The sequence below is a fragment of the Antechinus flavipes genome, chromosome 6 (assembly GCF_016432865.1).
Source record: "Antechinus flavipes isolate AdamAnt ecotype Samford, QLD, Australia chromosome 6, AdamAnt_v2, whole genome shotgun sequence".
Lineage (NCBI taxonomy): Eukaryota > Metazoa > Chordata > Mammalia > Dasyuromorphia > Dasyuridae > Antechinus > Antechinus flavipes.
Window position 1 is genome coordinate 101,099,286 of NC_067403.1, and position 15,139 is coordinate 101,114,424.

General features: G+C 37.4%; 1 protein-coding gene across 1 annotated transcript in view; it reads right to left on the bottom strand.

Annotated features, from left to right (window-relative positions):
* SH3RF1 (SH3 domain containing ring finger 1) overlaps window positions 1–15,139 on the bottom strand; it is a 202,018-nt gene that overhangs the window by 29,211 nt on the left and 157,668 nt on the right. Inside the window, exons 7-8 of the mRNA XM_051966162.1 lie at window positions 7,588–7,739; window positions 2,844–3,014 (exon numbers count right to left, since the gene is read on the bottom strand). Of these exons, the coding sequence (XP_051822122.1) occupies window positions 2,844–3,014; window positions 7,588–7,739 (323 nt within the window). The remainder of the gene's footprint in view (window positions 1–2,843; window positions 3,015–7,587; window positions 7,740–15,139) is intronic.

Genomic DNA, 15,139 nt, shown 5'->3' on the forward strand with positions numbered 1-15,139 from the left:
ACAACAAAGAGGAATGGAATGAAGGATAGAAAAAGGAAGAGAAGAAAGAAGAGCAGGAATTAAAGACAGAGAAGGAGGGAGAAGGAGAGAAAGAAGGAGAATGAATTATCTTGAGATCATTTTTACTGAAATGTCACAAGAAAAACTAATGGGATGAAGAAGAATAGCCAATTTAGACACTTCCTTAAGAATTTTCAATGCACCTAAGGTTTATTATTCTATTCAAACTTTCTAACACAATCATTGGAGACAGGTGTTATTTCCATCATTAACCTCATTTTGAAAGATGAGGAAACTAAGAGTCTACAGGCACACACAAGTAGCAATATTCAGTTGTGGTTCTTCCTGACTCTAAATCTAGGTCACTCTCCAATCTATCATACCACCTGTAATATATAAAATTTTATATATAACATATATATGTGTATGTATATATTATTATTATTATTTATAATATATATTATATCATTATTGTAGAATATTGACATATTAAGTCCACATATTATTCTATGTTATATACCATGATCATATATATCATTATATTATGTCATATGTGTTATATATTGTTATCATTTATAATGTATATTATATGATTATTATAGATTATTGACATATTAAGTCAATATTATATTATATGTTATATACCATGATCATATATATCATCACATTATGTCATATATTGTCATTAATTGTAATTAGTATGTAATATTATATTATATTAATAGCTATTATATATTATATATAACACATATATGATTATATACCACATAATTATATTATATAAAATTATAATATAATAATATCTATATTATATTAATCTCTATTAAGTTACTCTAAGTGCTATTACTCCAAGTGCTACTATTGTTGTTATTCTTTCGATTCAGATTGACTGCAATCCTTCAATGCCTTAGTGTGTGGTCACTATTACCAAAAATGAAATCACTGGTAAACAATCTTTGGGTTAAGAGGCTCTCCCAGTTTAAGAATCTGATCTATGGATGAAATACAGGGTGTCCCTTTCTACATTCCACTCACGTACTCTATGACTATACAGGCCTACTTACTTTTGTTTCTTGAACAAAACATTGTCCAAACAAAACGCCTCCCAACTCCAGGTATTTGTACTGGAGATATTTCATGCCTGGAATAGCTTCCCTTCACTTCTGCCTTTGATTTTCTCTGGTTTGCTTCAAGACTCAGCTCAAACCCCAATGTATAGAGGGGGTCTTCACATCCTCCTTCACCCCATATTACTAGTCCTGCGTTTCTGATGCTATTTCCCATTTATGCTGTGGAGTGTTTCAATATTGTCTTCCCCCTTAGCATGAAAGTTCCTTGAGAGCAGAGATCATGGTTTTGTCTTCATATCTACTCCCAGCACTTAGGTCACTACTTGACAAATTGTTTTGAATAAAAACTGGTTGACTGATTAATCAAACCTGTAGACAAAAGCCCTTTCAGACTACTAAAACATAAACCACTGGTCAAGAAATCCATGGTATCCTCCAAGTCTTTAGTGGATGATGATAGAAATAGAACAATACATCTTTACTGAGCTGAAAAATAGCAAACTCAAAATAACGGTGACCTTGAGGCACTGCATAATTTTGAAGTACATTCTGAGTCACAGAAAGATTAAATTACTAAATCTTTCAGCTTGGAAAATGACAATGACTCAGAAAGTTACAGTGAGTTCCTAATTCCTGGTATAACAAGCCCAAACTTTTCTGCTGGTTTTTCCAAGCCCTCCGTAAATTTTTTCCACTCATACAGCCTGAAATCTTTATGTGTATATGGTATTTCCCCTGATAGAGTCCAAGTTCCTTAAATGCAAGGATGGTTTCACTTGTGTCCTTCTATCCTTAGCACATAGTAGATACTTAATGAAATGTTAATTAAGAACTCTGAGGGAGGAGATCTAAACATCTGATCCTTGAGTAGACATTTTCTGTATACTTGTTCTCCAATTGTTCTCCACTATTTAAGACTGTCTTCTTGTGACTATGGAGATCTCTTCCATTTCACCTCAAATTTTATGGTCCCAAGAGTATAAGTAATATACTGTCATATAGTACTTTGGTGTCCCCTACAATGTTTAATCCTGGATCTGATAGGACACACACTGAAATACCAGTTAAATGAAATAAAAATTCTTTTACCAGTTATGCATAATAGCAACAAATCATAGACCTGTATTAAGTAATTAGGGAACAAATTATGGTCTATTAGCGGAAACTGTGATGAATTTGGAGTTAACCAATTAACAAACATTTATAAAGCACCCACTATATGTTGCAGCATCATTGTACTTAGCACTGGAAACATAAGTAAAAAGCATGAAACAAAGAAAAATGGGATTCAAATCTTCATTCTGCCACATCTTTAATATTTATGACCCTCATTTACAAAATTTCTAGAAGGTGGACTCAAATGACAACTGAAAAAGGACACATTTAAATTTGCTTATGTATAAACCAAAGCATGTAATCTGAAAAGTAGTCTGTTAATGAGGCCAGATCTATCCATAGATAATTTTCAGATTATCATATAAAAGGAATCTGGACAGAAACTTCCAAACAAAAATATAGATAGATCATCAATAGAAAAATGGATCATATATTCTGTGATCACATAGAGCTAAGTAAGTGGATGATCCCTCAACCTCTCAGTCTTGAGGTAATTCTCTGTGACTTTAAGTTGCAGAGAAAATATTCACCTGCACAATGTTTCCTCCTTTAGACATTCTCTACACCAACATTATCATATGCATGAGACACAGCCAGTGATTAGGGAAAAAAAGCCTCTTTTTAGAACTTTTGAAACTATCAGTTAGAACATCCCACCTTGTGACTGGCGCTACATAGTTTCCAGGAAAAACTCCTATCTTGCTTGTGTGCATAGAAGTCCCTTTGAACCAGCCATCTTGACATTGCTCAAACACTAGAAACATCTCCCCTTTTCTCAGCTCCAATTCATCCTCTTTCCGGGGAGTATATGGATAAATAGCAACATACCTGTAGGGAAAAGAGAGGCTATCAGTTTCTTTAAAAGAAATTCAAAATTAGAAATATTTGAGTCTTTTTAATCAGTGATTGAAGATAGGAGAAATTTCTATGACTACCCTCCCAACTCAGACATTTACAATATCATGTTTTGTCTGAAATATATTACATATGATTTGTCAAATATTCAAATATATGCCTATCTTTTTTTTTTTTTTAAGAAGAAAAGATTGAGGAATCAGCAAAATATATCTAGCATTTGGGGAATCTATGGTTGTACATACATGTGATTCTGTAGCCCTGGAGACAAAGTACCATGGAATCAGCTTCCTGATGCCAGACAGAAAAATCATTTTAGTGACAAAACACAAGGTCCATATTTTGGGATGCCCATCTAGAATTTCAAAGATTCAAATCTACTCCAATAAAATACAGTAGCTCTTTAATGCCTATAAGTACCATTTTAAATTAATTAATACAATTAATACAATATTTTAGTATTTTGCTTGTGGGCACATTTTTTTCCTCCTTTGAACACTTAGTTTTAGGGTCTCATTGTTTTCTGAGAGAAAAAAGCTCTTGTGATATTTTAGACATTTATAAAGAAATTTACATTCTCCAGGCTATGTTAAAGGAAAAAAAATCCTCCCTAAACTTCAATACAATCATGGTCTTTGATAAGTGTAAGCAGAATTTATAGCTTAACTAAAATTACCAAGAGCTCCTTTACCTTTGAACTTTACTAGCAAACTCAAAACGATATTGTCTTTGTCACATGATTTTAAGGTAACCAGGTAAAACACAAAGGTAATGATGAACATGAAACATAAGGTGCTACGTTGGATCACAAACAACATGGCTTGATATGCTTTCACTCTCAAAATAGAGCTAGGTAATCGTGTCGGGTGAAAGAGTTTTGATGGCTTGTTTAGGAAGCATGAAGACACTGAATAATTTCCTGATAAGAATTACTGAACTAGATTTTCCCATACCCAAGGGCTCTCGAGTGTCGTGAAAGAACTCTTTCAATCTCCAAGGAGGCCAAGTTTGCAGTTATCCCCCTGAGCCAATCTAGCTGCCCAAAAGGCGCTTGTTAGAAAGACTAACTCCAAAAGCCGATACGTGGTGTCGGTTACTATCAGGAGGAATGGCATTTGGTGGCTGCCAACTCAAGGGACAAACAGACAGAGACTCTAGTGCTATTTGTTTCCTGTGTTAAGCTGGTTATTGGAGCTGAAAAGGAAAGGAGCAATGGATAAGGCGTACAAATTGATAAACAAAATAACTCCATGTTGCAAGATTACTTTGCTCACCTGTACCTATTTTCCACCAAACTGATACCCACTGTTCTTAGCAGTTCTCACAGAATAAAGAGTTTTTCTTTTTTCCCCCAGAACTGTGATCTTGGGTTTCCCAAAGCCTAGCTTGCTCTGCGTGCTTCCTTCCAAGGATTGCTTAATCTATAAAGTCCGCAGACCATCTTTTCTATTTTTTACTGAGTATAGAGATAGAGAAAAAGACCATCTGGGATGGGGAGCGAGACACAGGTCACAGTATCTTTCAGAATTCTCTAGTTAGCAAAGCAGTTACGATTTTATAAAGACCAGGGAGGAAGGATGGAGGGAGGTTAAAAGATTTTTTCTTATCATAGTGTCTCTTTCGATCCTTTTTCTATTTAAGGAAGTAGAACCGTGAGAAGATTTACCTAACCCAGGGGGAATAAAGCCTAAAAATTAAAATGGGGTTTCTGGGTGATGGATGAACTGAGATACTGAAGCATAGTCAATAGCGAATAGGCAGGAGCAAAAAAAGAAGGGAAGAGGGAGAAGGAAAAGAGGAAAGGTTTTTTTAACTCCAAGTTCAACACTATCGTGCTACCTAGCTGCCCCTTTTATTTATTTATATTGCTATTTAATTAAAATTCCTTTGACGTCAATTCAGTATGGCTGACTGGTAAAAAATTAAACATAATGGCAGGGACTAATGAGCTACAGTTTAGTATAGTATAATTGAGAGGGAATTCTAATGTACAAAATACTTAGATTGTCAGTTAACTTAGGGGATGGGGAGACTCAGAGAAAAGAGAGCCCATGGGCTATTACAAGTATCATGCTGTTTTGGTAATTACAGCATTATATTATAGTTTGAGAACTGGTAATGGCAAACTTCTTATTTTCCTCATTTCCCCCATTATCTCTTGGACCATTTCTCTTATCTTGTGCAAAATCCCTTATTTCCTATTTAAAAAAAAATATCCTCAGCTCTTATCTTGATTTTCCTCTCTCTCATCAGTCCCCATGATTCAAATGCATGAGTATCCCCCATATATGTGGGGGTACCCCATACTTACACATATATATGTATTTACCTGGATCTATGTATATGTGTCTGTCTGCATGTGTGTATATGTTTGCACATGTATGTAATTGTGTCTGTAGACCTTCCTAATATCTCACCTGAACTATTATAGAACCATAGCACCAACTACTGGATATTTCTTCTCCTAGACAGTTCTCAATACATCTAAAATAAAGCAAATTATGTTTTCCTCTTGCCAAACTTTGCCTTTCCTTGAGGCAGCTAAGTAGCACAATAAATAGCACACTGGGCCTCAAATCAAGATCTGAGGTCAAAATCAGTCTCAAATGCTTATTGTGACTTTAAGCAAATTACTTAAATCTTGTTTGCCTCAGTTTTTCTATCAGTAAAAAGGAATGATAATAACAGCACCTACCTCCCATGGTTGTTGGAAGAAGCAACTGAGATAATATTATAAAACATTGGTCAAAGTGCCTAGCCCAGAGTAAACCCTATATAAATGTCAGATTTATATTTATATAATATTGTAATTATATTATACTGTACATTATAATTATATTTATATTGTAAGTAATAATTATGTTCTCCAAACTCCCCTATTTCTCTTGTAAATATCACTGTCCTTCCAGTTTCCCAACTTCTCAAACTCTCATTCTTTGACCCTGTCCGCCGTCAGCTCCATATACAATCAGTTGCCAAGACTTGTAGACGCCACAAAATCACCTATACTTGTCTCCTTTTTTTCATACTCAAACTCAAGCAGTTGCCACCTTATTTCAGATTTCCAGCACTGCTCTCCTAATAACTATCTCTAAATTGAACTCACTACTTCCAGCCCATCCTGCACACATTTGCCAAAATAATCTTCCTAGAGTCCATGTTTGCCCGTATCATGCCACCATTCAAAAATCTTCTCTGGCTCCCTAATATTTTCCGGATAAAATACAAATTTTCCAGTTTGGTATTTAATACTCTTCACAATAAAATGATAATAATGGCTAGTATTTCCATAGTGCTTATCAGGTGCCACGTATTGTGTGCACTTTACACTTATTATTTGCTCCTCACCATCTTGGAAAGCAGGTTGCTATTATTATCCCCATTTTACAGATAGGGAAACGGAGGCAAACAGAGTTTAAGTGACTTAGTTATAAAGGGAAGGTCACAAACTTCAACCAATAGGCAAGCAAAATATTATTTAGCCTTTCACAACAGTCACATTAAATCCCAATGGCTTTCTAGGATGAAATATAAATTTCATAGTTTGGCATAGAAGGGGCTATAGCCCTTGGCCAACCAGGCTCCTTCCTACCTTTTCATATACTTACTTCCTTCCATACACTCTACCATCCATCTGTACTACCTTTCCTGTGCTTCCATGACTCTCCATCCCTGACCCTGAGCATTTTCCCCAATTCCTAGAACCCACATCTTCCTCATTTCCCCTTTCTGGCTTCATTTAAGTCTCGGCTCACATCCCCAGTCTCGAAGAAGCCTTTCCCAGCCCTCTTCCCTCGGAGCCCCTCCAATCTCCCCCATAGATATCCTGTTTGTGCACACTAGTCTGCATATTATTTCTCCCATTAGACTGAAAAGGCAGGGACTGTATTTTTGGCCTTTTTTGGTATCCCCAGCCCTCCACATAATGCTGAATGCTGTTAACTTGACTTATTGACCTGAAGGATCCACACACTCCAGCTGTAGACCAACATCTAGTCACAATCACCTTGACAAGCTATTCCTTAATGTTCAGTTGCTTCCCCTCACTAATTTTCTTGGTTAGGGAACACCTGGATGGACCATTTCCAAATCCATCTGGATCCAGTCCAATGGGGAATGACAATGAAGATGGGTGGCCAGGGGCAGGTTGTTCTGATTGTGGCCTTCATGATACCCTAAACCATGGAGACACTTGCCACAAAGAGTCTCTAGACAGGTAACTATCAGATAGACTTGCTAACTGCTGTTTTCCTTTTTTTTTTTTTTTTTTTAATTAAAGCTTTTGATTTTCAAAACACATTCATGGATAACTTTTCAACACTGACCCTTGCAAAACTTTGTGTTCCAAATTTCACTGCTCTTTTCCAATTAGATGCATGATTAGGTGAAACCTTTCAAAGATCTTGGCTGGCCAGAACCTTGAACCATTGGTGGTTTCGTCCACCTGTTCCCAAGTCCTCCTCCCAGCCCTTAACCATTTCCCACCCATTCAGGGCCTAATTTTAAACAAATGTTTTACTGTTGGACAGCTACGATGGCCACTTACACACTGGGTCGGGTCTGGGGCCGTAAATGTGCAATTTGCTCAACAGATCCTGCAGGTCTCTGTCCAACTCCGGAAGCCGCAGCCGCTGAAGATGTTGAAGCAATGACAGTGGCAGCCAGAAGAGGGGGTGGAGGGAGAGGAGGGTTCATATTCTAAAATTGGGGAGGAAATACAGAGAAATCAAATTATTGAGGATGGGTGAATGAGTGGGAGAAAAGAAACATTTTAATGAAGCCCTAAGTTTTTTTTTAAGTAACTTTTTATTGACAGAACCCATGCCAGGGTAATTTTTTACAGCATTATCCCTTGCACTCACTTCTGTTCCGATTTTTCCCCTCCCTTCCTCCACCCCCTCCCCCAGATGGCAAGCAATCCTCTACATGTTAAATAGGTTACAGTATATCCTAGATACGATTTATGTGTGCAGAACCGAACAGTTCTCTTGTTGCACAGGGAGAATTGGATTCAGAAGGTATAAATAACCCGGGAAGAAAAACAAAAATGCGAGCAGTTTATATTCATTTCCCAGTGTTCTTTCTTTGGGTGTAGCTGCTTCTGTCCATCCTTGATCAATTGAAACTGAGTTAGATCTCTTTATCGAAGAGATCCACTTCCATCAGAATACATCCTTATACAGCATCGTTGTTGAGGTATATAAGGAGCCCTAAATTTTTGAAGATGGATAAATGAGAGAAAAAAATATTTTGATGGAGCCCCCAAATTCTTGAGGATGGGTGAATAAGTAGGAAAAAAAGAAACATTTTAATAGGGCCCCCAAATTCTTAAGGATAGATGAATGAGTGGGAGAGAAACAAACATTTTGTTGGAGCCCCCAAATTCTTGAGGAGGGTGAATGAATGGGAGAAAAAGAAACATTTTGATGGAGCCCCAAATTCTTGAGGATGGGTCAACAAGTGGGAAAGAAGGAAACATTTTAATGGAGACCTCCTCATGGTACTGAACTGAGGGGCTGCTTCCTTAGGAAGGGCTGACTGTACAGACCCGCTTTTCTAATGATCTCTTTTTTATTCTCTTTTAAGCCCCAGATGCCTTTTTAGCAAACAGGTAAGTAATCTCACTTCAGCAGGGGAAGAATGAAAAAAAATGAAAGGCCTACAGGCGATTTTGAAGGTAAACAGCATTTTGAAGTAAGCCCTTGGAGTAGAATCCAACTACCTTCCAAAGGGGCAGCTCTAATATCCCACTGCTTGATAGGACTTAATCCGTGATTGTTTCTGTAACCTGAAAAATTCCCTTTGATGCCTACTCCACAATGAGCATAAATAATGGCAGGCCCCAGCCACTGGGCTATTGTTGCCACTTCTGATTATTTCTAACTTTGCCAGCTTTTGAAAATCAGCCCTATCAAGGTTGGTAATCTTTAACAAGTATACCAGTGAAAAGCTGTTGGTTCCTTTATGGGCACGGCCTAATGGGGGCCCAGCCTGCAGGATTCCATTCCTTTTGAAAATCAATGGGGCAATTGTTACCTTCTGATCTATAAAACCCCAGATCATTCTTTAGGGTCTGTATAGTGACACTCCTGGGAAAGCAGGCTCACAAAAGCAGCCGGCCCGAAACATCTTTGAACCACTGGCCGGGTAAAAAAAAAAAAAATGATTCAAAGGAGAAGTAAAAGAAAATAAGGGCCTAAAGAAAGCATAAATTGGCTCCTCTACATCAGCACGACTGTAAAAACAAACCATTAATTTCTAACCGCAGTTCACAAACAGCCATTTCATTTCCAGTTCTTGGAATCAAAATTTAAATTTCATCAAGCAGTGACTTCACAGGCCTGTCGACGCACATGGTTCCTGGAAAAAAAGCTCGGGTTTCTAGACATACGCGGCAACTGTTTCACACGTTATTTTTAATTGCAAGCCAAAGTGACTCGGAGTTAGGACTCTCCGCCGCCCTCCCCCCAGCCCCCCGGCAGCTCGATGCCAGTCGTTACGAAGCACAAAATGAACAAAACAGATCCCGAGCAGAGCGGGGCGAACGCGGGCCCGGAAAGCGCCAGATCCGAGCAGGAATCTCCGGAAAACGCTTTCTCACACTCTTTGCCGCCCCACCGTGAGTCACGCCTTTGGAATCCGGTTCTCTCGAAGCTTTGAGTACCTCCCGAACCTGTAAGCCGCCTAAGGTCACGCTCCCACTCCCTCTGACTCTGAGCAGACAAAACAAAATGTGGGGGGAGGGAGATAACGCCCAGGAAAACATCTTCCTGCATAGACCTTGGGCAGCACGAGGAAGGCGAGGGAAACAAGTCCTGACACAACACTGATATTTAGGAAAATATTAAATATTTTAAAATTAAATTTATTTTTAATTTATTATTTATTATATTATTTAATATTATTAATTAATTAATTTAAAATCTAAATATTTAGCAAAGAGGGCTAAATTTGGCCGTATTTGCTATCACAGGTAATCTTGGGTTAAGTATTTTAATGTCTCTTGATTTTAGTTGTTTTTTTTTTTTTTAATCTGTTACTTTCAGGTCCCTGAAAGTTGAAAATCTGTGATTCTCTTGATTTTAGTTGTTTTTTTTTTTTTTAATCTGTTACCTTTCAGGTCCCTGAAAGTTGAAAATCTGTGATTCTCCTATGATCTTATTTTCATTTGAATTTTTCAATTCCAAAGGGGAAGTGTCTCCAAGTGGGGACAGAGCATGTTCTATATACCCAAATAATGACAGGTCAGCTAAGAGCTGGTTCTAAACTAAAGAAATCCAAGTCAAAAACAGAGGCAGAATTCTATCTTAGGGTCAAAATGAATGGAAATCACCGTGTTGTATGAAAACTTCATAAATCAATAATGCAGGTGGGAGATAGATGGACCTCTCAGACTCTTCTATCTCTGAGTTTTTCAGATTCTCTCCAAGAGATGCAAGAACATGGAAGAAGCACACTGAATCATTTAGCTCAAATGAATAGATGGAAAGCAAACTCGAGGTATACTGGCAGACAGTGCAGGGATGGGGGGAGGCACGAGGACATTGCTCAAGAACTGTTCTGATAGGTTGGAAATTGGTCCCCAAGGATGCAATTGCAGCAATGCTCTTCTGTATCTGAATGCTTTATAAATTATTACTAATACTGGACTTTTCTGAGATGTGCAAAGGATGCTTTAGGGATATGGACAAAGATATTGCTAAACAGTTCAGGCTATTATTTGGAAGAGGAATAAGAATCATTCTCTGAGGTACCAGAGAGCAGAACTAGGATCAGTGGGGGTGTGTATGTGTGTGTGTGTGTGTGTGTGTGTGTGTGTGTGTGTGTGTATTATTATATATTAGGATAAACTGAATATAAAGGAAGGAAATTATTTGTTGTTTATTTTGCTGACTAGACCAAAAAATTAAATAATGATTACAGCGTTAAAAAAATTAATGAAAAGAATTGTCTAGAAAAGTAGTGAACTCTCTGTTATTAAAGGTATTTAAGCCAAGAGTAGCTGCCTGTCTGGTCACCTTTCTAGCATGCATTAGAGAAAATTCTTGTATTGGGGAGAAAGCTAAAAGTTTAATCTTGAAGGTATCTTCCAATTTACAGATCTATGATCCTTTTAAATTAGGCAAATGTTTATTAAATGCTATTATGTACTGGAAACACTGAGTCAAAAATTCATAAAGCCTTGCCTTCAGATAATTTATATTTCACTGGAGAGGTAGAGATAAAACCATAAGTAAATACAAAATAGTTACAAAGTAAAAACAAAGGATTTGATGGGGCAAGATTATCAAGTGGGATGGGAGTGAGGGTAAAGAAAAGGCTTGTAAATAGAAACAATTGAGATGGGCTTAAGCAAGACAGGTATAACTATCTGAAGTCAAATTCTGAGTTACTAGATGTTATAAAGTGATAGTAACTTGTTTTGTGAATGACCCTTAGCTAAACTCATAATCTGATGATATGGGAACTCACAAGGTAATACAGTAATACTGATCTTTAGATAATATACTACTCCCAAATATGTGAGGTTCTTCACAAAGCATCCTACAATAATGTACTGGCTTCCCCACAGTTAACCCAGAGCCCTCTCATTTTATAGCTCCAAGCTATAAGCACCCTTTACCAACAATAAAAGGTTTTAAAACTTCCAAGGACCACTAATATGATATTGTGAACGATGTCAAATTTCGTTAAGCATTTTTAACATAACATTGTTATTCCCAAATGCACCAATGGAGTCAGGATTTCAACCATGTGGGAATCCCTTCAAGGATACAAATCTCACTTGCTGGCTATCATCAGTCCATTACCAATATTAAGAACTTGAAAAGACTTCTAATACAACATTTTTAAAGCTGTCAAATTTTGTAAAACACATTCAACATAGTATTAACATAGCATAATAATAAATAACATTTAACATAATACCCAAATGCGTCAATGGAGCTGGAATTTCTTCCATATTGGAATTCCCTTCAAGGAAGCAGATCATCAGTTATTCGTGATACTATCTTCAATAATTCTTGTCTAAGTTATCTCAAAACTTTGCCAGAGGGAGGTTCATCCAATGTGCTATTGGAGCATGAGTTTTCCAATCAGCTTATCTCTTACTCATACTGCATGGACAGACCATATTCTTTTGTGTTCACAATAACATCCTTTTAGTCTAGATCTTTTTCATAATTCCTTGTTAATAATGAATTATATTTGGGGCACTCACTCAGCATTTGTTCCCACTCACCATGAGGTACAGGCTGAGTCTGCTTTCTGAGGACCATTTTAAATAGCCAATGTCCATCACTACTAGGATAGCCTTGATGGACTTGGCGAATGTTTCTTTGGCTATTGTTGTTCAGTTGTGTCTGACTCTTTGTGACCCTGTTTGGGGTTTTCTTGGCAAATAAACAAGAATAGTTTGCCATTTCTTTCTCCAGCTCATTTTACAGATGAGGAAACTGAGGCAAATGGGGTTAAGTGATTTTCCTAGGGTGACATAGCTAGTAAGTGTCTGGGGCTATATTTGAACTCAGGTTTTCCTGATTTCAAGTCCAATATTTCTCCAGTTTCCACCTAAGTACCCCTTCTTTGGCCATGGAAACCCATGAAACAAATCTTATCTAGAGATTCAAATAAAGGCATAGGTGAAAAAACGCCTTTTGAAAATATCACTTCTCCAAGAAATAGACTAAGTCCTATTAAATGGAGAAAAGCTTGAGAAATTATCTGCCATGGAGATTCTAATCCAATAAAACCCACTGTTTTACTGGTCCAGCAAAATCTATTAATAAGAAATGCTGACAATTTTCCCTGGTGTCTACTTGAAAGGAACCTATATGGGGATATTCTCACAACCACCTCCTATGTAAAACATATACATGCTCAAATTCTGAAAAAAAAAAAACTCTAGAAATAATTTTCAGCCCACATTTTGGTCTTGGAATCTGCTATCTAAAAGGCTGCAAAGAAGCAAAGATTTTTCCTTAAGACTTTCACTGTACATAGCATCACAGATGTGAAACCAATTCCAGTTGAATAACAATCCCCTTTACATCTTCCACTAATGGAAAACTAGTGGTCTTTGAAGACCTCAAATGAAGAAAAGCAAAATATTTTAAAAGCATCAAGATGGGACAGTAGCTAGAGCACCAGGTCAGAGTCGGAATAACATGAATTCAAATTCAATCTCAGATACTTACTAGCTCTGTGACTTTAGGCAAGTCACCTAACCTAAGTCTGTCTCTGTTTTCTCATCTGTAAAATGAGAATAAGATTAGCAACTATTCAGGGTTATTGTGAGGATAAAATGAAATTTCTGTGAAGCACTTTGCAAACCCTAAAGTGTTATGTATAAGTGCTGGCTATAAAACTCTTAAGTCTTGAGAGACCTTTCCTAGTCTAAATATATCACACCTGATTGCATTAATATGTGATACCCAGGGTTAATGAAACTTGGATTGTTCCAGTGCAATCCAAAATGTTTATGTGAAGTTTTCAAAAACCTTGACTTCCAGCCATCTGTCCCCCCTGAGATAACGTCAGGCACATGTGTCTACTCTCCCAGCCAAATTGAATTTGGTGTTTCACTGACTGTGATTGGCACAGTATTCACACTAACTCATAAACTCTCTTTTTACCTGGCCAGCATGCAGACTTGAGTAGCTAATCCTTAGAGGAAATGGTCTGCTGTAAACCGATTTCTCGACCCACTTGGGCTGGGACTTTCCTCTCACTAATCTGTCTTAGGGTGAACTCATGGTTACAAGTGACTTGACATATTCCATTTTTAGATTTTAATTTTAGCGTTTGGGAATTGAAGCTCGGCCACCTTTGTGCTTTTTCCGTTAATTAATTATTCCAAGATCAAAAAGTCACAATCTTTTTTTCTCTCCCTTTAGGAAATGAAATTAGTATTTTCATGTGTGATAGGCCACAGAAACAGCAATCAGCTGGATGTTGGAGGCAGAGGTTGAAGGGGAAAGAAGGATGGGAGATGAGTTTTTTGTTCTCCCCTCCTCCATGCTAGGAAATCTGGAGGTTTTTCATGGAATTTATCTCTGGATAAAATATCCTTTGCGATCCCATTTTCATGGGAATCGTGTCTCACTCAATGTCAATTGTACTTCACATTTTCCCAAAGGAACGAAAAGCACAACCACATTTCCTTTACCAAGTAGCTGTCTTATAAACAACTGTAGCTGTAAGATGCCCAGAGAATTTCCTGAAGTTTCTTTTTCCACATCTAATCAGAGCAAACTTCCTTTTTTTTTGAATGGAAGAATGCTTAATTTATCCCTCTGAGAGTTAAAAACAAATATGATGATTATCTCAGGGCCAATTGTTAACTTTCACCCCTTGCCTTGGGCACAATGAACAATTGATTCTTCCCAGCTTTCTGAGACCCTGACAGCGGCTTCCTATTATTTCAAGAAATTAAGATGCTGCCAATTATTTGTTTTCTAAAGCTGTACTTGCTCGTTTTTCACTACTTAGGATTTTTTTTTCCTTTTCTGTGCCCCATCTCTCCACCCCCCTTTCCCTTTTTCTTCCTCTATTTCTTTCACACTCAAACAATCAGGATTGATCAGCGATCTATGTGTGAATGTCACTTTCAACAATGGCAATCCTAGCCCATATGGGTCTGTCCATCTCTATATACCAATCACTGTTACTGAGTTGATTTTGTAGAAATCTTTTTCACTGTAACAAAGGAGAGTTTGGGGGGGTGGTATTTGGGGAAAGGGAGAGGCTAAGGGAAAATAAAAATGGCCTAAAAAAAACAAGGAAACTAGGAAGTTTATTGCTAGGAAGTTTTTCATTTAACCAAACTTAATCTGCCTTTCTGTTAACTTCCAAATATGGCTTCTAATTCTACCCTTTGGGGTCCTAACCTATCCTCTCAAAGAGACAATATTCTACTTTTTGTCCTTGTTCAAACATATCCAGCAAAACACGCCTGATACTTTTTCCATATAATAGTCCTTCATGTACTTGAAGACAGTTATCAAGATCCTTCTAAGCCTTTATTTCTCCAAGCCAAACATCCCCAGTCCTTTCAACTAATCCTGATGGAGTGTATATTGAGTAACTTGCCCGTCCTG